The sequence below is a fragment of the Wyeomyia smithii genome, chromosome 3 (genome assembly GCF_029784165.1).
Source record: "Wyeomyia smithii strain HCP4-BCI-WySm-NY-G18 chromosome 3, ASM2978416v1, whole genome shotgun sequence".
NCBI classification, from domain to species: Eukaryota; Metazoa; Arthropoda; class Insecta; order Diptera; family Culicidae; genus Wyeomyia; species Wyeomyia smithii.
The window spans coordinates 130638620-130665064 of NC_073696.1; the positions used below are offsets into that span (position 1 = coordinate 130638620).

Below are 26445 nucleotides of genomic sequence, written 5' to 3' on the forward strand. Positions count from 1 at the left end.
TTTCTGATCAGTGGTTCTATGTTTTTGTCCGTTGGTGTTCAAGTAGCCATATGGTGTGTGTCACTGAGCCACGATGTCACGGAAGGCCTCGGGTTCTCGGTCCTGACGAATTCGTGTGGGGGTCAGATGATAATTCCAACTTCTCTTATTATTGATCGATAAACTTTTAAGAAAATATGATTAGTATGCACTTTATGTGTTGTAAGTATCGACAGCCTTAGCAGCGAGCGCTATAAGGATTCCCTGATTAACTACCTCAGGGTCGGATTGCTTGAGGGAAATTTTGCGAGTTACAGGAAAATGCTTGTCAGAGTCACTATACGTTTATAATTTTTATTTCCATTTTTCTACCTCCCACTTTCTTATATCTAGCTAACCTTTTCAACTTTTTTTCTTCTCCTGGGCCTCGTTTCCACTTTCAGCACACTGTCCACCTTCTCGTTCCATCATCCTTCCAGTTTCACCAGGATTCTGCACCAACACGTCCTTTCCAGGCGTTGAAGGGTCCAACGTGGATTCTCGGTGTACTCGACGGGTTTTAATATAATAGAGTGGGGTTCTGGGGAATATGCGTCGTATTTTGCCTAATTAGCTAACTGACGATGAGAAAATTGTTCTCTCTTCCATAGAAATATCCACTGGGACAATAATGCCGTGTCATTTGACAATCAGTAAATAATTTCTACGCGTATCAATCCCACCATGTGCATTCGATGTTTACCAACACAAAGGTTGTTCTGGAAACACAACAAAACAATATCGCACGCTAGCCTGGAGGGCTGATAGCGATCTCACCTAACTAGATTAGTTGAGAGAATTCGTTATCGATATTGTTTTTGGCACAAGTTACATGTTGTAGGATAAATACAACGATACACCGTGCCCCAGTGCTGAGTAGAGAATATTTCCAGCTCGAAAAGATCCTCAACTTGATCGGGAATTGAACCCGACATCACAACCGTGTGGAAGAGCTAGCCGACCGACCTCGCTAACCACAGGGACCACGATCTGGCGATAATTTTTCGGTAAAATAGTCACGGTAATCTTGTTGTTCTTATACTCAAGTGGCGATGATCGAGGTGGAAGTTTAGTTATTCGAATAAGTATTCGATAACTTACCAATAAAAAGGAATCTTTCCTTTTGGATTGCCCATTCCTATCATATTTGAACGATGTTAAGCTTTCATCATTTTGTCTACACACAAGAGAACTGTTTCAACTTTCAATTCGCATGAATCTCGTGCGTTCATCTTCTTATTCTCAGAAAAATAATGCGTTCAGATGACAAACCAGCTCACAAGGTTTACGAATCGCATTTAAATGATCAAGCAAGGTGATTTTCGGTACCGAATTCCTGAAATCCGTAATGTAGCCAAACATTGTAAGGAGAAGTCTTAAGTGCTCTGTAGCACTTCTTAAATTGTGAATATGGTAATTAATGGTTAATGGGATGAATTAGAATAGAAACAAGCTTGTGGGACAAATATTTATAAAAAAATCATCGATGGGACGAACTAGCTTTGGAATAGTTTTTGAAGTTTTTCGAAACAAACAATGTTATTTTCAAAGGTTTTCCAAAGAAATACATGAAAAGACTGTTTAGTGATAAAAAACGAAAAATCGACCAAAAGTAACATCATATTTTCCATAATACTGAAAGTTGAGTCATGAAACCTCGGGAGTATATTCTCAGAGCATGCCCTTATCAATCTATGAAAAACAAAACAAAAATTAAAATTTTGAATTTTTGAAATTTACACCTAGACACATTTACACAGAAAAATTGAAGACAAAATAATGTACTTAGTTTACTGTTCCAGTGTATGTTAACGTTTGTGAGAGATTCATGATTTGATGATGCAAGTGACTTATGGATTTTTTTCTAAATTCTAAGTAGGTAGTGACAGGAAAAAGTACGCACGGGGCAAAAGTATTAAAACCTTTCTACTTCTGCTTCTTTACTCTTTGCGAACTGTCTCCTGACAGTTCACAAGATTTAGGGCCAGTGACTATTAAAACTTTTTGGAAATATACGAATTATACAAGCAACATAAACTAACAACTGATCACACATGTGATTTAATATGGCTTATTTGACACGGTACGATACAATTTTATGTTTAACTGAGCCAAGTACACTTTTTATTAGTTCTAGATTAGCAGGAAAAGGAGGGAGGCACTTTTTTTATTTCTCGCGGCCGACTACGAGCTAGTGGGGATTAAAGGTGAGAGGAGGGGAGATACAATTCTTGCTTAAAACTAATTAAGATATATCTATTTGTGTTTCAACTGGTGTTCATTTTGTTTTTCAAACATAGATGTAGGCTCTTCGTGTTCGTGTCTCCAGCGTCGTATACGGGTATTCTAGCAAATAGACAAAAGAATTCTAGATTTTAATGTCAGCATTTTTCAAATAACAGTACAGTTGTGTCATGTACTGGAGATCACCGCTTTCCAGAATGTCTCTAACGGGAACGTTCGGTTGTTTCCCTCGGGCCCGGAGGGAATCAATGAGCTCGGACCTAACATCACAGAATTCGGCACACGACCAAACATGCTCGATGTCTTGGTAGCCATCGCCACAAACGCAGTGATTACTGTCTACAAGCCCTATACGAAAGAGATGCGTGTTTAACGTATAGTGATTGGACATAAGTCTGGACATCACGCGAATGAAGTCCCGACCTACATCCAACCCCTTGAACCATGCTTTCGTCGATACTTTTGGAAAAAATGGAATGTAGCCACCGTCCCAGTTCATCTGAATTCCATGATAATTGCCAACTGTTGAGTGTTCTCTGACGCAAAATACTATAAAATTCATCGTAAGCAATTGGTCTATCATAATTATCGCCATCAATCGCACCCACCTTAGCTAAAGAGTCAGCCTTCTCATTGCCCGGAATGGAACAATGAGAAGGTACCCACGCTAAGGTAACCTGATAATTTTTATCTGTTAAAGCACTTTAAAACCGTCGTATTTTCCCCAGGAAACACGGGGAGTGCTTTACCGACTTCTTCGATCGCAGAGCCTCAATGGCACTGAGACTATCTGTGAAGATGAAGTAGTGGCCTATAGGCAGGGTTTCGATGACCCCAAGAGAGTACTGAATAGCAGCGACGTACTGAAAAGTTCTGCGACGTACACGGAAGCAGGAGCATCGAGTTTGTAGGAGGCGGATTGATTGGCGTAGGATTGGCGGATTGTAGGTGCGACATTGAAGGGAACGTATGAAGAAGGGTTAATATCTTGAGCCATGTAGTCAAAATATAAAGTCATAAATCTGGATTGAGATTGAAGGTCGACCAACCTCTCGAAATTTTCAATTACTAATGTGTTCATGACCGTACATCGAATTAGCAACCGGTAAGAAAGATTCCAAAAACGATGTTTCAACGGAAGAATACGTGCTAGCACTTCAAGACTCATCGTATGGGTCGACTGCAAGCAACCCAAGGGTATACGCAAACAACGATATTATATTCTTTCTAGTTTAAAAATATGCGTGTTCGCAGCGGAGCGAAAGCAGAAACAACCGTATTCAAGAACTGACAGTATTGTTGTTTGGTATAACCTTAGAAGGTCTCCTGGGTGAGCACCCCACCAGGTTCCGGTAATCGTACGAAGAAAATTAATCCTCTGTTGGCATTTTCGTGTCAGATACCTAATATGACAAGCCCAGGTACATTTAGAGTCGAACCAGACCCCGAGATGTTTAGCGACTAAAACCTGAGTGATCGTTTCACCCGTTAGTAGGAGCTCCAGCTGAGCTGGGTTATGCTTCCTAGAAAAAACAACCAACTCAGTTTTCTCCGGGGAGAATTCGATACCCAGCCCAAGAGCCCATTCAGACTAATTGTCCAAGGTATCTTAAAATGGTCCTTGCAGATCATTAGCCTCGCTGCCAGTAATGGATACAACGCTATCGTCTGCAAGTTGCTTTAGCGTGCATGAATTTGCAAGACATTCATCGATGTCATTAACATAAAAATTATATAAGAGAGGGCTTAAACATGAGCCCTGGGGAAGACCCATGTAACTAATCCGGGAAGTTGTCGAATCACCATGCGAGAAATACATATGCTTTTCTGACAACAAATTGAGCAAAAAATTATTCAAATTTGGTGAAAATCCCTGCGAATGAAGTTTCTCGGTTAAAACTTCAACAGAGACAGAGTCAAAAGCCCCCTTAATATCCAAGAATGCAGAGGCCATTTGCTCTTTCCGAGCAAAGGCGAGTTGAATTTCAGTAGAAAGCAACGCTAGGCGGTGTCTGACAGTAAATTGTTTGTCTGACAGTAAATTGTTTGTTTCAACCCATTTGTCTAGCCGTAAGAGGATCATTTTCTCCATTAATTTCCGGAGGCAAGAGAGCATCGCAATCGGCCTATAAGAATTGTGATCAGAGGCAGGTTTCCCGGGTTTTCTAATAGCAATAACTTTCACCTCCCTCCAGTCGTGTGGAACAATGTTTAGCTCAAGAAACTTGTTGAATAAACTCAACACGCGTCTTTTTGCAGAATCGGGTAGATTCTTCAACAGGTTGAACTTGATTCTATCCAATCCTGGCGCTTTATTGTTGCACGAGAGGAGAGCCATTGCAAATTTCGTCATCGAAAATGGAGGCTCTTCCGTAGTTGCTAAAAACGCGTCGCGAAAGGTTTGCTGTTCCGGTACAGAATCCGGGCAGACCTTTTCGGCGAAATCGAATATCCAGCGGTCTGAATACTCCTCACTCTCATTCGAAACATTACGATTCCGCATGCGCCTGGCGGTATCCCAAAGAGTGCTCATCGCTGTTTCCCTCGACAACGCGTTTACAAACCGCCGCCAGTACCCGCGTTTTTTCGCCTTTACTAAGCTCTTCATCTGCCTGCCCAGTGCCTCGTACTTCCGAAGCAGGTTGACTGTGCCGTACTCCCGGTAGTCTTTATACGCCGCGGACCTTCGCGCGTACAGCTCAGAGCACTCTTTGTCCCACCATTTGTTGGGAGGGCGCTGTCTAATCGTTACCCCGGGTATCGGTTTCGTCTGAGCTTGAGTCGCGGCGTCGATTATCAAGCCAGCTAAGAACGCGTATTCTTCCTCCGGAGGAAGTTCCTCGGGAGTCTCGATGGATTCCGCTATAATAGACTCATAACGCTTCCAATCAATATTACGTGTAAGGTCGTAGGAAATATTGAGTGGGTTCGGGGGAGTTGACCCATTAGCAATTGAGTTAACGATTGGTAGGTGATCACTTCCGTGGGGATCGTTGATTACTTTCCACTGGCAATCTAACGCTAGTGATGTCAAGCAGAGGGATAGGTCAAGCACGCTTTCACGTGCTGGAGGATTAGGTACACGTGTCACTTCCCCAGTATGCAAAAGTGTCATATTGAAGTCGTCGATCAAGTTACAGATTAAAGAAGATCGGTTGTCGTCGTACAGCGACCCCCATAGCGAACAGTGAGAGTTAAAATCTCCCAAAATCAAAAAAGGTGCGGGAAGCAATTCTGCTATATCAAGGAGTTGCTTCTGTTCAATCCGCGCGGATGGGGGAATATATAATGAAACAAGGCAAATGTCTTTTCCATTCATATTCGTTTGAATGGCTACAACTTCAATATTCGAGATCGAGGGGAGGTCGATTCTGAAAAAAGAATAGCACTTTTTGATCCCTAAAAGTACCCATCCACCGTGTGAGTCTCGATCTCGACGAATGATGTTAAAATCGTGGAAATTAAGTTGGTCATTTGAATTGAGAAAAGTTTCACAGAGCGCGAACGCATCACAATTGTATGTGTTTATCAAATGAGAAAATAAATCGAATTTGGGGATGATACTTTTGCAGTTCCACTGTAACACAGTGAAAAAAAATTCCTAACCTTTTTCGACGTATTAGTCATCGAAAGATATGATAGCTGAAATGAGGGGCCAAGTTGCTGTGAGTTGCTTCAAAAAGGTTTTAACTGTAGGGAGAAGGGCAAGAAGAATGTTTTGAAGGGGATCTGGTATGTTGAATGTTTTAAATATCCAGTCCACAATATCAGAGAATTTTATGAACCCTGTTTCTTTTATGTCTTCTGATCGAGAAATGGGTGCACTAGGGGTTTTTGGCGCCCCAGGAAGCGGTGGGTACTCCTGGTTTGATTTTAAATTAAAACCGGGGGGTACTTGCTTCGGTTTTCCTTCACCGCTTCCTTTTTGTGTTGTCTTATTGCTCATTCCGCTAGGGGTTATCTTACGACCTTTGCGAGAAAGATTAGGGGAGTTGAGCATTCTCCTCTTCCTAGATCCCTCTGGCAAGGCATATGAACACCCTTCGACGGGATCGTCAGATGTACCCTCATCAGTTGGCAAGAAGGAAAAGATGTTTCCTGTCGAGGGTGGCTCGGCCATCTTAAGCATTTCTGCAAAAGAGCGCTTTGATCGTTCCTTAAGGGAACGCTTAATTTTTTCCTCGCGCTGTTTGTACGCGGGAAATGCCGGAAGGTCATGCCGAGTTCCCTCGCAATAAAGACACTTTTCAGTATCCCCACTGCAAGCGGTCTCAGCATGATTGCCTCCGCACTTGCTACAGCGTGCCTTGTTGCAGCAGTAGGTGGCTGTGTGACCTAACTGCTTACAGTTTGCATGACCCGCGGTACGAACAGGCGTACAGGTAGACGAACCCTGTCCAAGCGGACGTAGTTCGGCAGCGCGGATCCGGCGAATGTTACTCGGAAGGAGTCCGAAGGGAGGAATTTCTTCTTCCCTTTTTCGATGGATACTGAATGCAATTGCTTGCAATCCAGTATCTTTACACTTTGCATCAAGGGGTTTTTAAAACAGCCAACTCCATGACGCAAAATGTCATCGACAGTGAGATTCCCCTCGGTAACCACACCGTCGATTTCTACATCCTTGGCAGGGATGTACACGCGATACTCTCTCGTGAAGAGCTCGTAGCCAGCAATTTCGTTTGCTTGCTTCAAGCTGCTCACGACAACTCGCAGTTTGTTCGGCCTCACCTTCGTAATCTCGGTTACGGCCGAAAAATGTTTTGCCAGGTCTTTGCCAATTTGAATAATATTCAATGGCTTCTTTATGGGCCGGAAAAAAACAACGTAGGGACCGCCAGCGGCATCTGGGTAAGCATTTACCCGTACTTCCGGTACTCTTGGTACAGGACTTGGCAAAAGGGAGGGCACAGGGGAAGGTAGGGGTGAGCTGATGGGAGAAATTTCAATTTCTTCCCCGTTTGTTTTTTCACATCCAGGAAAAGTTGCACCTGCATGTCGTCCATTTTGCGGGAGCGTTACGCTCTACCGCACACAAACGACAAATATTCGAATATGGGGGGGATCAAGTAGTTGATATTAAATTTTAAAAACAATTTTTCAATCTACAATGGATCAAATAAAAAAAAGACAGTAATACAAATACTAATAACAATAGTAATAATAATAATAATAATCATAGTAATAATAATAATAATAATAATAATAATAATAATAATAATAATAATAATAATAATAATAATAATAACAATAATAATAATAATATCAATAATAATATTAATAATAATATTATAACATAGTAATAATATTGATAATAATAGTAAAAATTCTAAAGGTAATACTTCACCGAACGTCTAAGTCACGACCTCACGGCTGCTAGTAGGATCAATCTGGAAGAGTGTCTCCGCAGAACGAACAATGACGATCCAGCTTCGTGTTGTGACACAGTGGCCGTATCTTACACGCGACCTTGTAGATGCCACTTGTAGTTGACTTCCACTCACTCGATCGTATGATGGTCTGTGCTGCTAGCGGGGTAACAGCGGTGCGGGAGAATTATTCTTGCTGATATATCAGCTGCGTATCGAATCACTGGTGGGGTAGCCTGCCCCTATTAGTGTGCAGATGTTTCTGCCGATATACAACAGGCTATTGTTATCGCACAGCACAAGAACTAAAGAACTAATCGACAAAAAAAACCCGTACGATAACTCGTGTATTGTTATTTTGCGAATCAAACGGAGATAAACAATTTGCGTCTAATCGAGACGAAATCAAAACAACGAATGGATCACACATGTAGACACATGTAGTGCTAGGCGAAGGATGAGTTGTGTTTTGGTTTTTTTGCATTGGACTAACGTCTATCTGGAAGTTAGGCGCCTGAATTTGAAAATATGTAGTTATTCAACCATGGGAAAAATGGTCAAGGTTTGAACACTTTTATCGAAGTTTTAGTGTCAACAGATCAAACATTCTATTACGGTTGAGCTTATCGAATTGGTTAATAGTTGGTTAAATTGGTTAAAAGTATGGATTATCGAATCATGCCGAGCAACCAATCAGTACCTTTTTCCCCAGCACAGCTCACACTTGAGCATTCAGCCGATCTGACTTTGTAAACGGTTTATTGTTGATGTTGGTGTGTTATTCACTCTAGTGCACACGCCACGCCTACCGAAAATTTAAATCTCAGTAGTCACAAAGCTCAAGTTTGCAGAAATTTATGTCGAACTCGTTTTTACGGCAGGACTATCCCGTCCCGGACTACGCTTTGCAGCTGAAAAAAAAAACACTTTCCGATCAGTTGCAATGGTGTGCGTAATACCAGAGGTAGCTGTCACTTTTGTTTTGGTCATTATTGCCATTGTCTTTAATCGCGTTTGCGCTACTGTACGAAAAATTTGCCAATTTACTGAAAAATGACAAAATAACAAAATAAAATAAATAAATGTTGTTGGTGTGTTATTCACTCTAGTGCACACGCCACGCATACCGGAAATTTAACTCTCAGTAGTCACATATAAAAGCTCAAGTTTGCAGAAATTTAGTCTTCATGGGCAATTAAAATGACTGTTCGACTGACAGCTGGTGCTGCAGTAAAAATGATGATGATGATTTGTAGGCAGCATTTTAACCTATCAAGATTCTATTTGCAGTAAGTTATCACGAGCTCCAGAAATGCCGCGAGTATTTTCAAAGTCTTTTTTATATGATCGGAAATTACATATTATTACAATTTTGGGGCGGCGAACTCATTACTGATGTCAAAAAATACTGAAAATAGCAATTAACGCACCTAAAATGCCGTTAGACCTTTCGCATGATCAGATTTTTGTTTGCTTCAATCTTGCTTAAAATTTTGATAGGAGAACCGCTCTTATATTATTCTCAACACCTATATTCATCTCATTGCTCTTATTTGTTCAATTTACTGTAAAATTTTACTTTTTTTTAGTGAAACTAGTTTTACTTTACCACTTGATTCAGTCAAGTAGTCGAAAGTAAAGAGCGATGAGAAGAGCGAAATAAAAGCGACGAGAAAAATATAGGTGCTAAGATGAATATTGAGGTGGTTCCCACACTTGTTCTTCATCGAAAAATTTTAGAATTGCCTTTTTTCATTGGTTCTAAGGGTAGTCCTTTTTGAATAAGGGTGGTGCAAGAATCGTCATAATTCAACATATTTTATTTTAAAAAATTTTTAGCTTTCAAGCCGTTTAACCAATTGAAGATCTTTCTGCGACAAATTAGAGGTCTTTCAAGGAAAATTACTTAGGGCTGTTAACGTTTATGATGCTGATATTGAAGAAACGGCCCTTGATTCTCAACCTACACATTCGAGGGCTAATTGGCCACCACCCAATCACCCGTTTCCGCATCTCGCCCGTCACTATGAAAGCTGTCCCCAGTTCATGCGTGTTGCCGTAGCTCTGGTAGATGGCATGGCCATCCCGGAGCGTACGTACCATTAAGCCCTTCCAGCACACCTCCTGCAGCGCTAAGACCTCGAATTTGCGGGATTTTAATACTTCTGAAAGCAGATACGATGATACGCGTTATCCAGCTGTTCAGCAAGCCAGTCATTTTACCAGGATAACATGTTTCATGCATTTTTAGGACATTTGGTGAAAATATGAGACATCTGGTGGTTAATTTTTTTTAAAACCGCGGAGCTTTGCAAAGGCGCGCATTACACTTCAGATGAACGCGAGACATTTCACGGGACGTTTTTCTACGCGGGATATTTTGTTAAAACGCCGGACTGTCCTGCGAAATTCGGGAGTCTGGTCACTTTACTTGTGAAGAAGCCTGAGAATAAAAGCACAATCAAGTTCCTTGGTATTAAATGACCTGAGACTGCCAAGACACTAAGATTCGCTTGTCAAAAGAATCTATAATATTGCGACTGCGAAGCTCCTAAAATCCTCCTACGAAGCTCCTGAAAATAATTGAAAAACAGGCAAACAAAGCGGCCTTTGAAAAAGCCGCGTTGCTTGCCTGTTATTCGATAATTGATTTGAAAAAATAATTTTTCGTGAACAATTGCCTCGAAAAATTTGGTAAAACAAGTAATAATAGCAATTCCACGATAATTACGTATGTCAGATTTTTTCCCAGATTTGACTACAAACACTAAAAATGAGCTCATCTATATGTTTGGGATAATTCTGCTATTGTGTTTTTTGTATGTTTTGTTATTTTTTTTTTCGCGGTTCTCTAACTTTTTGATTTGTCTATTAAAAGAAAATGTATGTCTATGGTTTCCGTGGTGTCGATTTTTCTGTAAAATAGGCAGCGAAGGAAAAAAATCACCTCTAGCGATTAATGAATACATATAAAACATGCCTAGGATGCGTTTACATCGTCGTCAGTATGCGAAAAACAAAGTATCGGTGCTGGTGCACTCTTTTTGCTTTCCTCTTTACGACATATTTCTATTCATTAGTGTACACCACAATACGTGGTTCTCAATGTGCACAACTCGGTATATGAAGTTATTCGTCTCTGTTACAGAGAGCGATCAGAACTTGTTATATCCTTATTCTTTTGACTCATGAATATGATTTTTTGTCAGAAAAAGAAAGAAAATGACAGTGTATGCTCTCCTACTCTCGCTTAAACTCAACCGCTGCCGAAGTAATTCCTTCCCCCACACATTCCCTCTCACCGCACCACACCTCTGCTGCTGTTCAGGCGACATGATTTTCTCCTGTTGCTATCCTTTCTTCCCGTAACTACCGGCCTATGGAAAGACAAACGCAACGATCGAATCGCTTCTCAGAGCTGATGTAGTCTAGTCATGTGTTTGTTTTCTCCCAGAAACCTATGCACCCTATCATCATTTCATTATGGGTTGAGAGGATTCGAGTTTAGTCCCGGCCTGTACACTTCGTGAAGTGCACATATGATGAATAAACGACGATTGCATCATATTCGTTTCGTTTCCATCACTGAAAATAGGCTCTTGAAATAAGATATTGTACAAAATTCCGTAGAAGACGCCAACAACAGATGATTCGACATTTCCTTCTAGCCATCTTATTTGTTGTACTAGCATTTCGACAACAAAAGCAGTGAAGAGTACTCAGTTCTCGTTCGATTATGCGCTTAGATTTCGATAACCATTTGGTTCGAATATGAAATTATGATACATTACATGTTTCAAAGACGATCACAATTTTAGTTACAATAATAATAATTATATTATTGTCAGTTTTTCAAGTATCAATTTGGAATATATTGTTTTCAATAATTGAAAAATCAAAAAAATATCTTCAAATTTTCTAGTGGTTTAGCATTGAACAACACACTTGTTCTTGTACATTCTGTATAACACAAACAAATCCTAGTTATCCATTATCGGAAGTTAATTGAAAATAATCCCTTATCGGAAGGTTTAGTGTTTAAAACAAAAAGAAATATAGAAAATCTTCGTCGGATGTGTGTTTCGAAACAAAAATATATCATTATTAGCATATTTATTATCAGCAATCGATTGGACGAGTTGAATGATTCTGCTTACACCTTACATGAGTTATCTGATCTTTACTCTTCAACTGATTATTTTAAGCAATCTTTCACGTTATGTAAACCGAGTATGTGCGAAAGAACAGTTTATCTTATCTAATTTCGAAAGCTTTAAAACTCGGTTCAAGTACCCAACAGGTGTTAATTTCACACATTCATTGCTATAGAAAAGTGTTCCGCGAATATTTCAGTGAAAAGTTTTTCGTTTCCAGCTGTGAATCATGAATGCAATATTTGGAGTATATCAACAAGGAAACAGGCTCTATTATTTAAAATACTTCTTAATGCTGTGTTTACTTTATATGAGAAAGGTTGAATATTGGTATGCGAACTCACGAAAAGAATTTAACTAATCTCGATTATTCAGTTCCGACAAAAATTCATCAAACATAACCAGGATTTCGCAGATGCAGATATGGAGAAACCGCAACCACTTTCAGATAATATTCATGTAAGTTATAATAATATTCCATCAGTTTGGGTGCTATATATTGATCTTACATCGATAGAAATTTTGGCATAGAAAACAGACATATGACATATAAAACCAGATAAGGTACATGGTTAATCGTTAAACACCTGTAAATAATGTTAGAACAACCTATTCACAGGGCACAACTATTTAAACCCGCTTAAAGCACATGTACTCAGATAAGAGGTTTTATAGAAAAAAAACTCATGTATTTTATTTTTAAATTCTGGTGTTATTGGAACACTGTATTCATAAAAATCCGTTTTTCACCGACCACTGTTTTTACGACAAAAAAAAAATTTGATGAATTTTGGCTACAGTCTTGCACTGGGTCATTACCAAGACTTGGAAAGAAGAACGAGTACCAGAGGAGTGGATGAAAGGTATTGTGTGTTCCAAACACAAGCTGGAGTGCTGCAATTCCAACCGACAATCACTCTGCTGAACGCCGCCTCGAATGTAATCACTATTTGCGAAGTAGTTCGTGGGGCACTATCAGGCGGGAGTGCTCGCGCCACCATGGATCAAATATTCGTGGTTCGGTAGGTTATACAGAAATGCCGCAAATACAACGTTCCCCCTCACATCATTCATTTATCTATTTCAAATTGGCATACCAGCTATTATAAATTCTACAGGACTACATAATTCCGGACATACTAACGCCAGCCGCGTCAAAGCGACGATGGATCGAGTGATGTGTGTAGTTCGAGTTTCGGGGGGATTTTCGAGCTCCTTTGAAACCCGAAGAGGTTTAAGCAAAGGTCTATCGTGCCTATTGTATGCATTGGAAGGTGTGATTTGAAGAGCGGGAATGAATACGAGTCACACGATATTCAATAGTAGGTTTAACTGTTTGGCTTTGCCGATGATATCAACATTGTGGCTCGGAACTTTTTGAAAATGGCTTATCGGAATAAAGGTCGAAACCAAGTGGATTGAACTGGTCATCAACATGCACGCATCATTCTCCTCAGTATGTGGAAAGAGCGGAAACAAATTCTCCGCGCACTTCCCTTCCAGTACGTGCCTGCGTGTAGCAATGCTTTCACCACATTGCTTCTTTCTGCACTCCAAAGTGTCTCAACCACTTACAGAGAGACAAACACTCTTTCAGCTCACCCCACATCTGAGAGAAACAAGAGGGGTGAGTCACTCCAAAAAGAATACGCAGAAGTACACCACAGTGTACTCTGGCGAGTAGCCCGAAAAGTGAAAAAAAACCTACCGTGCAAAAGTGTAGTCCTCGAGTATCTAAACCGCGAAAACGAATTCAACATAAGTAAACTCGACCGGCACGAGCAACGCAGTCTATTTTTTTATTTCAACCTCGTTTCCTCTTCTGCCATGCTCAAGAAACAAACTGTAAAAAGCACCGCAAGTAGCTCTGCTGTGTAATTATTGTATACGTAAGGGGCCATCCACATACCACGTGGACAGATTTTTAACGATTTTGACCCCCCCTCCCCCTCCGTGGACAACTGTCCATATAAATTCTAAAAAAACTGTATGGACCGTGGACAGTAGCAAACCCCCCCCCCCCCAAAACCTGTCCACGTGGTATGTGGATGGCCCCTAATGTCCAAACGTGTGAGAAAGTACACCATAGTTTATTGTCTCGCAAGAGAGAGATTTCAGAATTCACCGCGGTGCTTTCTGGAAGCTCGCTCGCCATTTACTCATGGTTTGTCGTTCCCTTCTAGCATGTGCGTTGATTTGCTCTTTAGTGTGAGAGCAGTTGTTTTTCGTAGTGCAAGATATTCTGGGGCACTCTAAAGATTTTCTGAGGAGCAAAGACAAGCCTGGTCATCAATGCATAGAAGACGAAGCAGGGAGTATCAATGCATCGAAGACGAAGTAGGACGGGGTTTTACGAGGAGACAGTGTTAACCTCGAGTTCAAAATGACGGTGATGAAATCGAGGTGGTCGATGAGTTTGTTTAACTGGGCTATCTAGTAAATGCCGACAACGATATTAGCAGAGAAATTCGTCGGTGTATTATGGCAGGAAATCGCGTATACTTTGGTCTCTGCAGGACGTTCCGACCAAGTAGAACTCGCCGCCGGGCCATGTTGACCATCTACAGGACACTGATCAGACCGGTTGTTTTCTACAACCATTATAGATGGATTGTGCTTGTAGAGAACCAACGCGCCCTTGCGGTCATCGAGCGGAAGGTGCTGCGTATCATCTTCGGTGGACTACAGATGGAGAATGGAACGTGGAGAAGATGAATGAACCACGAACTGCAGTAACTACTTGGGGAGCCATCTATCGTTCACATCGATAATATTGGTGGCTTGCGGTGGGCTGAGCATGTCGTAAGGATGTCGGACACCGGCCCGGTAAAGATGGTTTTTAAAACCAATCCGTCAGCGACGAAACGAGAAATCTGGCAAACTGCAGCCATGGACCGGCTTGGCACTATTTGGTAAGGTAAGTAAGGCGTCGCGCTCCTCGATCGAGACCCGTCTCCAACTTTTTGTTCATGATTCCATTCACAAACAAAACCTTCATCGAACAATCCAACATCGGAGCAGGTAACAACGATTTTGTCTCCTCAGTGGTTTACTTTCAACTCCTCGGTTTGCTTTTTTCGTTCTTCCTTCAATCATTCTTTCTGCGTCGTTCTATCCCTCTTTGTCAAAAACAGGATACAGTAGCGCTCGGGCGTATGTTCGCCTGTCATTGCATTGAAACTACTCCGAGTTGTAAGTGGCAGACATGTCTAAACCCGCCACACCACCCGCGTGTGTGTTTCAAGCGATTCCACGGAGGGTATTGAGATTGCCCTTCAGTGCGTATACAAAACGAAAAACCCGCAGTGTTCTAGTTAAAACAGCCCTTCGAAAGATTCGGCAAACACAAACCCGAGTGTTCTCAACTTCGTGAGCCCTCGGGAGCCCGCATGCCTACACGTGTTTTCTCAAACGCTTCATTTTTTCAAAACTACATATGGAAAAAATATTGCAGGGTGTGCGATGGCTAACATCCAACTATCCATTATTATTCCATTGTCAATCTCTTCGTGGCGACTAATGCTTGTGTGTTCCCCGAAACTGCAAGCCCTCGGTTGCCTCATGTACCGAAGTCAAAAAACCTCGGTTGGCGTGTTTACGAATGGCTCTTCAGTGTTTTGTCTTGAGCTCGCGACGAAGGGTAATACGAAATGCCTTGCGTGGTGTATTTGTTAGCAGATGGGCCACATGCGCTTTAGAGTGCTGTGGTTTCCCCATGCCTGGTTAGTGGTATTGTTTTTCAGAGTTGGGTATTTTTAATGCGGTTCTTTTTAGGGCCTGTAAAATATTTTTTCATTCATTTACTGTCGACTTCATGCGTATCCTTTAACATGAATATATGGGGCTGGCTGAGTATCTAGAATAATAGAATATTTAGTGGTAATCATTCCTTAAGCTAACTTATATCTATAGGGGTACTGAGGGTAAGCCCGGCCCCTTAAGGCAAATGATTTTTTAGTATGACTTCATGGCAAATATTGTTATATGTCTTCCACAAAATCATTGCCCAGCTTGTTTTCAACAAGATATGAAGACTGTCAATATTTTCAAACTGTTATTTTACAAGGAATAGTGCAGTTTTGAAACTAAGATAAAAACGGCGTTAAGCAACCAGTGCGGGTGAAACCGGCACCCCTTGGGGGTGACACCGGCAAGTTTGTTCATGAATTTACTCGAATTAACTGAACCAATTTGAATTCGGTAACCGCCAAATGAGATGTCTTCGATTTCTGTACGTTATTGTTGAATTTGGTTGTTGTCGGTTAGCTGGTTCTGGAAGGATTGCCAGAGCAAATTCCGGTAAACACTATGTATGAACAATGAAAAAATTTGACACTCGGCAAGTCTATCATATGGCGCCTTAAATCATATTTATAACTAGTTTCATCTAAGCCAAGATCACATTGACCACATCGGAGCATGTTCCAAATACCACCGGGGAAGTGGTCAGTTTTGTGACTCGTTTCAGTACATTCAACACCTCTAATAAGCCTTGGATTCATTTGTAAATCACAGAAGAGCTCGAGTGCATTCTTCTAAGTCGATTTATTTACTTATTTAGCAGCGAGGCATCGGTAATAGATGAAAAATATGTGTTAGTAACATCCAACTAATCTCAAACTCAGCACACATTTTTTTCTAAAAGAGTATTTCTTTTAATTTATTGTTCAATTTACCTCAGATCGAATTCCTTTGATTGATAAAAATACAGGCAGAACAAATTGTAGAGCAACGAAAAATTATTTTGGTCTTTTGAAATGAATAAAAGCTTAAGTTCCACTTACGAAAAATTAAATCCTTTTACCGGTTTACGTTAATACGTTTGACGTTTCACGGTGACTTCGATGTATCTTAAAATGTCTAAAATATTAAATACCAACACTTTACATATTCCGAAACACAGTTAATTAGTGTTTTCTAGTAAAACCCTAGGGGTGACGGTCTTCCCCTCAGCGCGAGGCTTACCCCCAGTACCCCTATATACGTAGTAATCTGAACCAAACTTTTTACTTCAACACAACAAACAAATAATCAAATAGCAACAAAAATTTTAAAAAAAATCTATACAATTGTTCCCGATATCATTGTCGAGCTCGTATACAATTTTAGCCGTAAAAATATTCACCTCCATTAACTAGAAGAAAAAAAATAAACTAGAAATGGAAGATACGCGGTCTACGACTGGGTTTTTGCATACGAGCTCGACGTGAAGACCCTTATTATATTTTAACACTACGCACGAAACCTCCATTACTAAAGCTTAGTCATATTTCAAAAACAAAATAGCCCTTATAACAAAACAGCGCTTATATTAAACAAAACAATATGGGTTATCATGTCGAGCTCATGTTCAAATACCCCCCGTAAAAATACTCACCTCCATTGACGATAAATGGTAGACAAAGTTTACGGCTAGGTGAGACCCTTAATAGTTTTTTCGCTTAATTTCTTATAACCAATTCGGGATACTGCTTAGTGCTTGTCTATCAATTACTGGACCTTATACCTTGTTTATTTTTATTATTATCATTAGGCAGTAGATGCAGTTTATTTCAATGGAACTGATCGGAATTTATCTTGGATTGTGTGCGGTACAGCCAGAAGAAAAAACAATCTTGTGAATGGATTTCTTTATCTGAAAATAGCAGATTTCAGTGACAAATTGTTGGTATCACCTAGACTACCGGATACTTGCATGCAGCAAACAGAAGCCGAGCTTGGAAAATATCAGGCGGAAGGCCTCGATTTACATCCGATAGTTCCAATGCAATCATGGAAAATCGCGTATAATGGTAAAATGCGATTTGAAAATGATCATTCGCAACATTTTGATATTCAGTTAGAAATGGAATGGACGACCAGTTTTTCGTGCTTCAATTTTGCCTCCGATATGGATGCAAATTCAATTGCAAGGGCCACGGCAAAAGAATTGTGGAGTAGACAGCATTTCAAAAATTTGAAAAAGTGAGACTTAAGTCACAAAAAAAATATAAATACTTTACAACATTTCCTCTTTCCAGATATCATCAAACACATTATGAACATTATGGAATTCTTAAAGGAAACGTTCATATAGATGGTGCTAAATATGAACTCAATTTGGATTGTATCAGAGATCACAGTTATGGTACGTCTTATTTATAATAATTATATTGTTTGAGAAATCTCACCTAGCAGTTCTATTTTATGGATAGTATAGACCTTTTTACGTACGAATGTGTTAGTGCCATTAGTTGAGGAAAATATTTACAAATAGCTGTTTTGTTTGCAATGCTATGTTTTTAGCAGCTGGACAAATATTCAGTTGAACACTCATTATGTGTTTTAAACTTTTTTTTGAATAAGTTTTTTCATTCGTAATCGAAAATCGGAAGAAGCTGCTAAACATATTCGACCAAAAATGGTAAAAAGTGATCAAAGTCGAAGCAACGAGATGCGATGAACTACAGTTCGGAGGAAACAAAAGCAACCTTACACGGGTTTACACGTTTACTAGTGTGCGTAGGTGAAAAGTCACTTGTCTCTATAGACCAATTTACGAACTGACAGGTGTCACGGAACCGGCTGATGTTGATAATTCTCTTACGTGCGTTATGTCGCTCAGTGCTTCCTGTCAAAATTTCATTCATGAATTGAGTTTTGAAACGTCTCGTAAAATGGTCTATTGTATACATACAATAATTTCGATATAATCGCGTTCAAAGTTTCAAGTTTAATTTATGCGACCGTGACAAGATGCATTAGAAAACGCCGCAACTTTCTTTTATAGCTCTATTTGTATGAAAATTTAGGAAAATATTTTCGAAGAGTTGTATTTTGAGATGGAGCAATGAAATGTTTGTAAATATTTTCAAAAAACTATATAAAACTTTAATAATGTGCACCACTACTATTTACACCTTTTCAATGCTTAGCATTCATTCTAACACTCAAAATATTTATCAGTTTTGATGTCGTTTTATTCATTTACGCATTGACAAGTTTGTATATCCGAGATTTATTACGCAATATATTTCGATGATGTCTGAAAACCATTTCTCATCTATTAAAAATTATGGGGCTTATTACGGATGTCACCTCTCGGTGAGAACGAAGTGAAAAAATCTCACGGTGAAAAAAGACGCGTGCAAATCAAATGGGAATCACTTTCACTGTGCCTATTACGGTTGTTATTTCACCGTGAAGTGACTCCCGTAATAAGCCCCTATGGAAATAAATAAAAAATATACGTTGCATAAAACGTGATAGCTATCGGATACTCAAATGCTTTTCACTTTACTAGTAAATGAATTCTACGTGAAATTCACATGAAATGCATATGTTTACTGCTTAAAATGCATAGGATAAATCATCTCACCAGTTCATGATGAACTCAAATGAAAATCACGTAAAATCTACGTGAAAATGACAGTGAAAAATATTTACATAACTTTTCCGGTAATTATAATGTGAAAAATATTTTAAGTGGCACTGGTCAACATGTGGCCCTTAGGTTCAAACTCTAGGGGATAGACACCTTTATTTTCATGAAAAATATTTCGAAAATATTACTCGATATCGGTAGATATATTTTGATATTTATCGTTTATCTGTCAATTGATAACCCTCTAACGATATTATAACGTCAATGAGCTATGATATAAACAGAGGGGTGCCCAAAAATCCAACGATAAATACTTCGTAATATTGAATATTGGAAATATTCCGCAATGCCCAACAAACAATTTTGTTGTTTTATAGCTTACCAGTTTAGCTTAACAGCTTAACTGTTAAGCTTAACAAGCTGTTATCAAAGTTGACTAGAACAAGATTCCTGATTCTTTCAGTATCCATCGGACACGATTGTTGCTGAGCGTGAACGAAAGTCGAACTAACTTGTATACTAATAATTTGATGATGACGATAAGGTGGCGAAAGGTGAGGCAATTTATTTCAGTATCCTTGTATGGTCCTGCCATCTGATTTTCAATATCCTTGCACAGTGTGGCCATCTAATTTTCAATATCCTCATATGGTGGTGCCATCTAGTTTTCATTTTCATCTGGCGGATTCTGCACGACAAATTTTGCTAATAACCAGTTTTATGCGCATTTAAATTATCAGATGGCAGCAACAACCGTTGTAAAGGTGTCGTGGGCAAAATGTACGAAAAAGCTGGAAGTCAGGAATATTGTTCATCTTTGCTGTTATACTAAAAAATTGTTTGTTGGGTATATCAATAGTGTCTTGCCTTAAGTTCTAGGGTTACTATTTCGAGCTTTAGGGCAGCATTTTTTTTTTTTGCTTTTGTTGACCGGTGTAGTCATTTCTTCATTTTTTCTACGAATTATACTGCGATAGAGTTTTTATATCAATGAATTAATATTTTCACGCTAACTATATCACTTAGGTGAACAAAGAAACTGGAAACTTTTTCATCGGTACGTTATGCATTTTATACACCTCGAAAACGGAGACCGCATCACAGTCGGTATAATTTGCATGCCATGTACTTTTTCTAGGTATGTTGTTACTCAATTTAAATGATTAAAGCTAATTTCGTTTCATTTACAGTCTAGAAGTGGGTTTTCTGAGTTTGTCGAAGAATAAAGTGAATCTCTCTATTTCTAACGTTAACATGAATCTTTATCGGTACGGTGAACAGGGAACTCCTCCCGTTGATTATGCTTTTCAATTTTATGCAGGTGAAATAAGCTTTTACTAATTATTTTACAGGTGAAAGATACATATTTGTCTCATGCGGTATTATAAGATTTGTAGGTTTTGATATCTAACATTACGCGTTATTACTTTTCATTAATACTCATCCAAAAAATGAGTCACATTCTAAAAGAACAAAAACAAAAACAGTTTTTGTCCCACTGCAAAAAGAACGCAAGATTCATATGAAATCACTACTTATATTTCGACAGATTTTTCAAATGTAACACAACATATTACCAATTTCAGTTAAATTTTTGATCAAATGTTAATTGGGTCCTAAAGTTTTACACGCTTCTTTGATTTATATGTATCAAGCAAAAGAGTGTGATTTTCTGAGTGAAACGTGATTTAAAAAAAAATGTTTATCTTTATCCTTCGATTTTTAAATGAAGTATAAAAATCTGCTCGAAATGCCTAAAATGACACTTCGCCCATATACCGTACATAGGCGAACTGTCATTTAAGTAATTTCGAGCAGTTTTTTATTCTTCATTTAAAAATCGAAGGACATAGATAAACATTTTTCAAAAATCACGTTTTGCTCGAAAACCGCAGCTATTGTAAATGATATATAAAAACTGGTAAAGCTTCAGGACCCAATGGCGGTTTCGTCATTAATTGATTAATTATATGAAAGTTTTTCACTGTAACCCTTGGTTCCAAATCCAAAGTGTTGACTCTGCCAACAATAATAAAAGCTAACGCTGCTCAGATATACCTTTCACTCCCTTAGTACGACTCTGCAAAAAGCCCCCTAAGTGAGTGATATCACTTCAAGTCTGGCGCTTTGCGTCTTGGACGGAGGGGTCACTCACGGAGGCAAGCTTTTCTTCACAACCACGACTACTCCACTCTGTATGGGTGATATCCCTCCAAGTCTGACGCTTCGCGTCTGGGACGGAGGGGTCGCTCATACCGGTCTACGAGCAGATGCACTTTGGCAGATTTTGCCACAAGGGTTTCGGGCCATCCTAAGTAACGACCGGGAAGTGTTGCCAAGAGAGAGAAAGACGTCAAAATGCGGGAAACCTGAGAGGGTTTATAAGGCTCAGCTAAAGCTGTGAACGCTCTTTTTACTTCGAACAAGTAGCGAAGTTAGAAGTGCGCGCGAGTTCAGTTTTATTCTAAAAGACGAAACGAAACGCAAGGGTGTAAATCCGTGTAAATTAAGAAGAAAAGTACAAAAGGAAAAGTCAGGACATAAAAGCTAATTGTGTGAAAAAAACAAAAGACACGATTTAAAAGTTAATTGTGTGAAAACCTAAAGAAAAAGTCATTTCAGTAAAAAGTTATTGTATGTAAAAGTTGATTGTGTAAAACAAAGCGATGTCTAAATCTAATCTAAATTCTATTTAAAATGAATATAGTGTACTAGCAACGAATACAAAGGAGAGAAGCGCTGAAGAGAGTGTTTTAAAAGTTAAAGAAAAGTCATTTATGTACAAGAAAAAGGTAAAATTTCATATTTATATACTAGAACGCCTGTGTAACGTAGTTTTAAGAGAGCCTGAAATCATTGCTAATTGTCCCCGAACAGGTCCTTGGAGGGGCCTTTTTGTGTTTTGTTCTGGTTTTACCCCAGATATTCTTCCCGACAGTTGCTCGTCGCCAGGTCGCCATTCGATTTGGCCCAATATTCCCCACCCCGCAGGAGCGGTGCTATACAATACGCCACAGTCGTGCGGAGTGCACGCGAACGTGATCCCGCCCAGGTTAATCGACAGAGATATCCTGATACGAGTAGTGGCCAACGCCGGTGTACCCAACCGGTGGTCCGAAGCCGGTGAGCCAAAGCAGGGGAACAGCAAGCAGAAAAAACCGTACAGCGAGGTCGACCCGCGGAAAATTGGAAAGAGCACAATGAGAGTTACACAGGCAGAAAAGCGCAAGTAAACCTAGGTTAAGAGCAATATTGTATCGAATCGGGATGAATATATTATAAGTTAAATGTATGTACGCAAGTTTTATAATCCACACTAATTTACACCCGCCACTTAGTCCGGTATTCGTAACTCGAAAGGAGTTTCCACCCCTCGTCGCTACGGATTTACCGAGAAGGTGCTCTGAACAGAAGCTTTTGAGCAAGTAATAGTTACCAAGTACATGTTTGGCAAAGCTTTCCACCATGGTCGAGGTCCGCTAGGTGGTTCACTTTCCCTTAGTTCCTGCTCGCAAGAATAAGAGTTGCGTGGTTGGTATAGAAGCAGCTTGAGGCTTACATTCACTCCCCCATCCGTCATATTTCCTCCCAACCCCTGAGCAGCAAGGCAACAATTGGCGCCCAACTAAAAATTTAAAGTTTGAAAAGTTCCCCTAGAGGAAGGGAAAAAAACAGATCCCTGTTTAAAGGCATTCGTTCTCCTAACGAATATTTTTTGCAACTCGTTTTAGTGAGAGTAGCAACATGGATATAGAATTTGATATTCAGTACAAGCATTTATTAGTGCATCACCTGGTGAGGGAAGAATTAGAATACGAACTTGCCATTCGCGATATTGAGTTCACGGAAGTAGAAACACGTGCAGCTCTCGCTAGGCGGTTGAAAGGGAGAATTAAAGAGGAGAGAGAGCAAAACAATGTGGATATTAATATCGTACGATTAAATACGACAGCAGAAACAGAAATCGAACTTATTGATACTAAGCTGAAGGAGATTCAAGATTTTCTGGCGAAGCGCAAACAGTGGGAAGGCACGCGAGAGAGTCTTAAAACCAGATTGGTACATTATTTTACGCGGGTAAAACGAATGTATGAAGCTACAGATAATGAAGATGATTTGAGGGATATTGATGCATTAGAATCTAGCATTCGAGGCACCTTTAATTCATATTTTTCTTGTTTCTCGGCCACGGGTCAACAAGACATTTTAATAAAATAAACCAGTCTTTTTCAAATATGGCTTTAGGTAATTCGAAACCAGCTAGTCAAGAACCCTCAGTTTCAAGCGTGGAGGAAGAAGTATACGTCACGCCGGGAAAACACGTTAAACGAAAACTTATTCGGTCGAAGATACAGGGAATCAGCTAGGGACTCAGCAAAATGCGTTAATGCCATTCATGATGTCGCAGGGAGCGTTTCCTTCGATGCTTTACCCACAATACCCACCACCGTGGTGGACACAACTACTAAATAAGCAGCTCGAAACCACAGCCGAACCTTCAGGGTGTACTAAAAACACGCACAGCGGAAATTGCAAGAATAGAAAAAAAATAGAATTCGAACCTAGAAAATCAAAATCTAAGGCAGAAACTACTAGTGGTTCGGAGACCGAATCGGGCTGGTCATCAGACCAGTCGAGGAAAAGTTCACGAAAACAGAATAGACGTAGAATGGAAAGGTGTAAACCAGTATCAGACTGGCGGTTGAACAGGGCAGATAACGGTCAATTTTTGATGAAGTTTGGTTCATGTCAGGAATAGAAAACGAAGACTTTAAAACATGGAAAGAGCTGAAAGAGGAATTGAAACGAGAATTCTTAAGCCCAGACCATGACCACAATAATGAAAGCCGAGCTATTGCCAGAAAACAAGGGGCAAGGGAAAAGTTTCAGGATTACTTGTTGGAAATGCAGAAAATATTTAACTCTTTAACAAAACCACTTACCGAACGAAAGAAATTTGAAATTGTGTTTAGGAACATGCGCGCCGATTACAAAGGGCATGCGGTGTCATCGTATATAGATAACTTGGCCGATTTAAAAATATTTGGTAGACGTTTGGACGCTGCGTATTGGTTTAAATACCAAACACCAGTGAATGAGCCGAACCTGCGAGGCAAACAGGTGCAGGCCAATGAAATATATACCGGTGCTAAGCCGAAGAGAAATTTTGAAAACGAATCTAACAATTATAAATCGCGCAGCTTTACTAATTCTCGCTTCCATGCAAATGCGTCGGAGGGAGTAGAACATCTTCAAAATTCGGACATTGATGATACCCATAACCAAAATCATCCTCAAGGATTACAAATCCTCGTGGACAATTATGAACCCCCAAAAGAAGGATGTTGTTTTAACTGTTGATTAATGGGACATCATGCTCGAGGTTGTAGCCGACCCAAACACAAATATTGCTTGCGGTGTGGTTTCCATAATGTAGACACAGCAAACTGCCCCTTCTGTCGAAAAAAACGCCAAAAAGACTGTCTACGAGGGCAGACAAGTCGAGCGTATGTGAAGCCCCTCGAAAGCAGGGACGACATTGCGGTCTCCCTGGCAAAATTGGGATTTGAGAAAGTGAAACCTAACGAATATCATCACTTTCCCTTAGTAAAAACCAATGAAGCAATTATAAATTTATTGAACGACGAAAGGCCCTATGCCAAAGTCACCATACTAGGAAACTCGATAGTGGCTCTTCTAGATAGTGGGGCACATCTCAGCATTTTGGGGGTGGGAGCATTAGGGTTATTAAAGCAATACGGATTGAAGATATTTCCTTCCGAAGTGTGCCTGAAGACCGCGAACGGGGAAAAACTGGAGGTTTACGGTGTGGCGTACCTGCCCATTACATTTGAAAGTAAAACTAAAGTCATTGAAACTTTAGTCGCACCCGCGTTGAAAAGAAGACTGCTTCTGGAAATGAATTTCTGGAACGCGTTTGAAATCCGACCCACAGTCAGTAACACTGAAATAGAGGAAGTGAATGCTTATGAAAACTACGAAGAATATTCGAAAAATATTATTGCTAATTCGAATAAAGAAATAAATCTTACGCCAGAACAGCAGTCGGCGCTTGAAAAAATTAAGGATCAATTCAAAGTGGCCGGGGAGGGAGTCTTAGACACCACTGATTGGATAAGTCACCGCGTCGAGCTAACGGACGAAGCTAAAAAGCTACCAGCAGTGCGCCTAAACCCATTCCCAACGTCGCCTACTAGACAGGAACAAATTAACACTGAATTAAATAAAATGCTAGAAAGTAAAATTATCGAAAAGTCCTATAGTGACTGGGCCTTACGGCTAGTTCCAGTGGACAAACCAGATGGGACAGTACGTTTATGTCTCGACGCACGAAAATTGAACGAGCGCACGTTAAGGGACTGCTACCCGCTGCCCCATGCGGACCGAATATTAAGTAGGTTGAGAGCAGCTGAATTTATTTCCACAATCGACCTGTCAAAGGCTTTTCTACAAGTTCCGTTGCATCCTAAGTCACGGAAGTATACCGCGTTTTCAGTTTTAGGCCGTGGGTTGTTTCAGTTCACGCGTATGCCGTTTGGCTTAATCAACAGTCCAGCCACTTTGTCGCGATTAATGGACCGGGTATTAGGTGGGGGTGAACTAGAGCCCAACGTCTTCGTGTATCTAGATGACATCATTGTCATTAGTGATACCTTCGACGAGCATATCTCCTTACTACAACAAGTCGCAGAAAGACTGAAGGCCGCTAATCTATCTATAAATATAGAGAAATCGCATTTTTGTGTGCCAGAAGTGGCCTATTTGGGATACATATTGGGTCGAGGGGGACTTAAGCCTAATCCCGACCGTATCTCAGCCATTGTAAATTACGAACGTCCTAGCTCTCTCAAAGCTTTGAGAAGATTTTTAGGGATGAGCAATTACTATCGTAGGTTCTTAACCAACTATAGTGCCGTGACTAAGCCGCTTACGGATCTTCTCAGAAGCAAGCCAAAAACGCTGCTTTGGAATGCCAACGCAGAAAAAGCGTTTCTGGAGGTTAAGGAGCGACTGATTTCAGCCCCAATCCTGATTAACCCAGATTTTACCATTCCGTTTGCCATTCATTGCGACGCGAGTGACATAGCCATCGCGGGCGTGTTGACCCAAATTCGCGATGGAACCGAAAATCCAATCGCATACTTTTCTCAGAAGCTGAGTCCTACCCAACAACGTTATTGCGCAACAGAAAAGGAAGGGTTAGCCGTCGTTAAAGCCATTGATAAGTTTAGATGCTACGTGGAAGGCACTAAATTTACGGTATTCACGGACGCTT

General features: G+C 40.1%; 1 protein-coding gene across 2 annotated transcripts in view; it reads left to right on the plus strand.

Annotated features, from left to right (window-relative positions):
* LOC129733288 (uncharacterized) overlaps positions 1-26445 on the plus strand; it is a 73507-nt gene that overhangs the window by 42688 nt on the left and 4374 nt on the right. Inside the window, exons 1-6 of one of the 2 annotated variants that reach the window (XM_055695055.1) lie at positions 11964-12104; positions 12161-12244; positions 17319-17749; positions 17806-17912; positions 20175-20286; positions 20339-20469. In XM_055695055.1, the coding sequence (XP_055551030.1) occupies positions 12015-12104; positions 12161-12244; positions 17319-17749; positions 17806-17912; positions 20175-20286; positions 20339-20469 (955 nt within the window). In that variant the 5' untranslated portion in view covers positions 11964-12014. Of the gene's footprint in view, positions 1-11963; positions 12105-12160; positions 12245-17318; positions 17750-17805; positions 17913-20174; positions 20287-20338; positions 20470-26445 lie in introns of those variants that run through there. The other variant, XM_055695056.1, reaches the window with a different exon arrangement.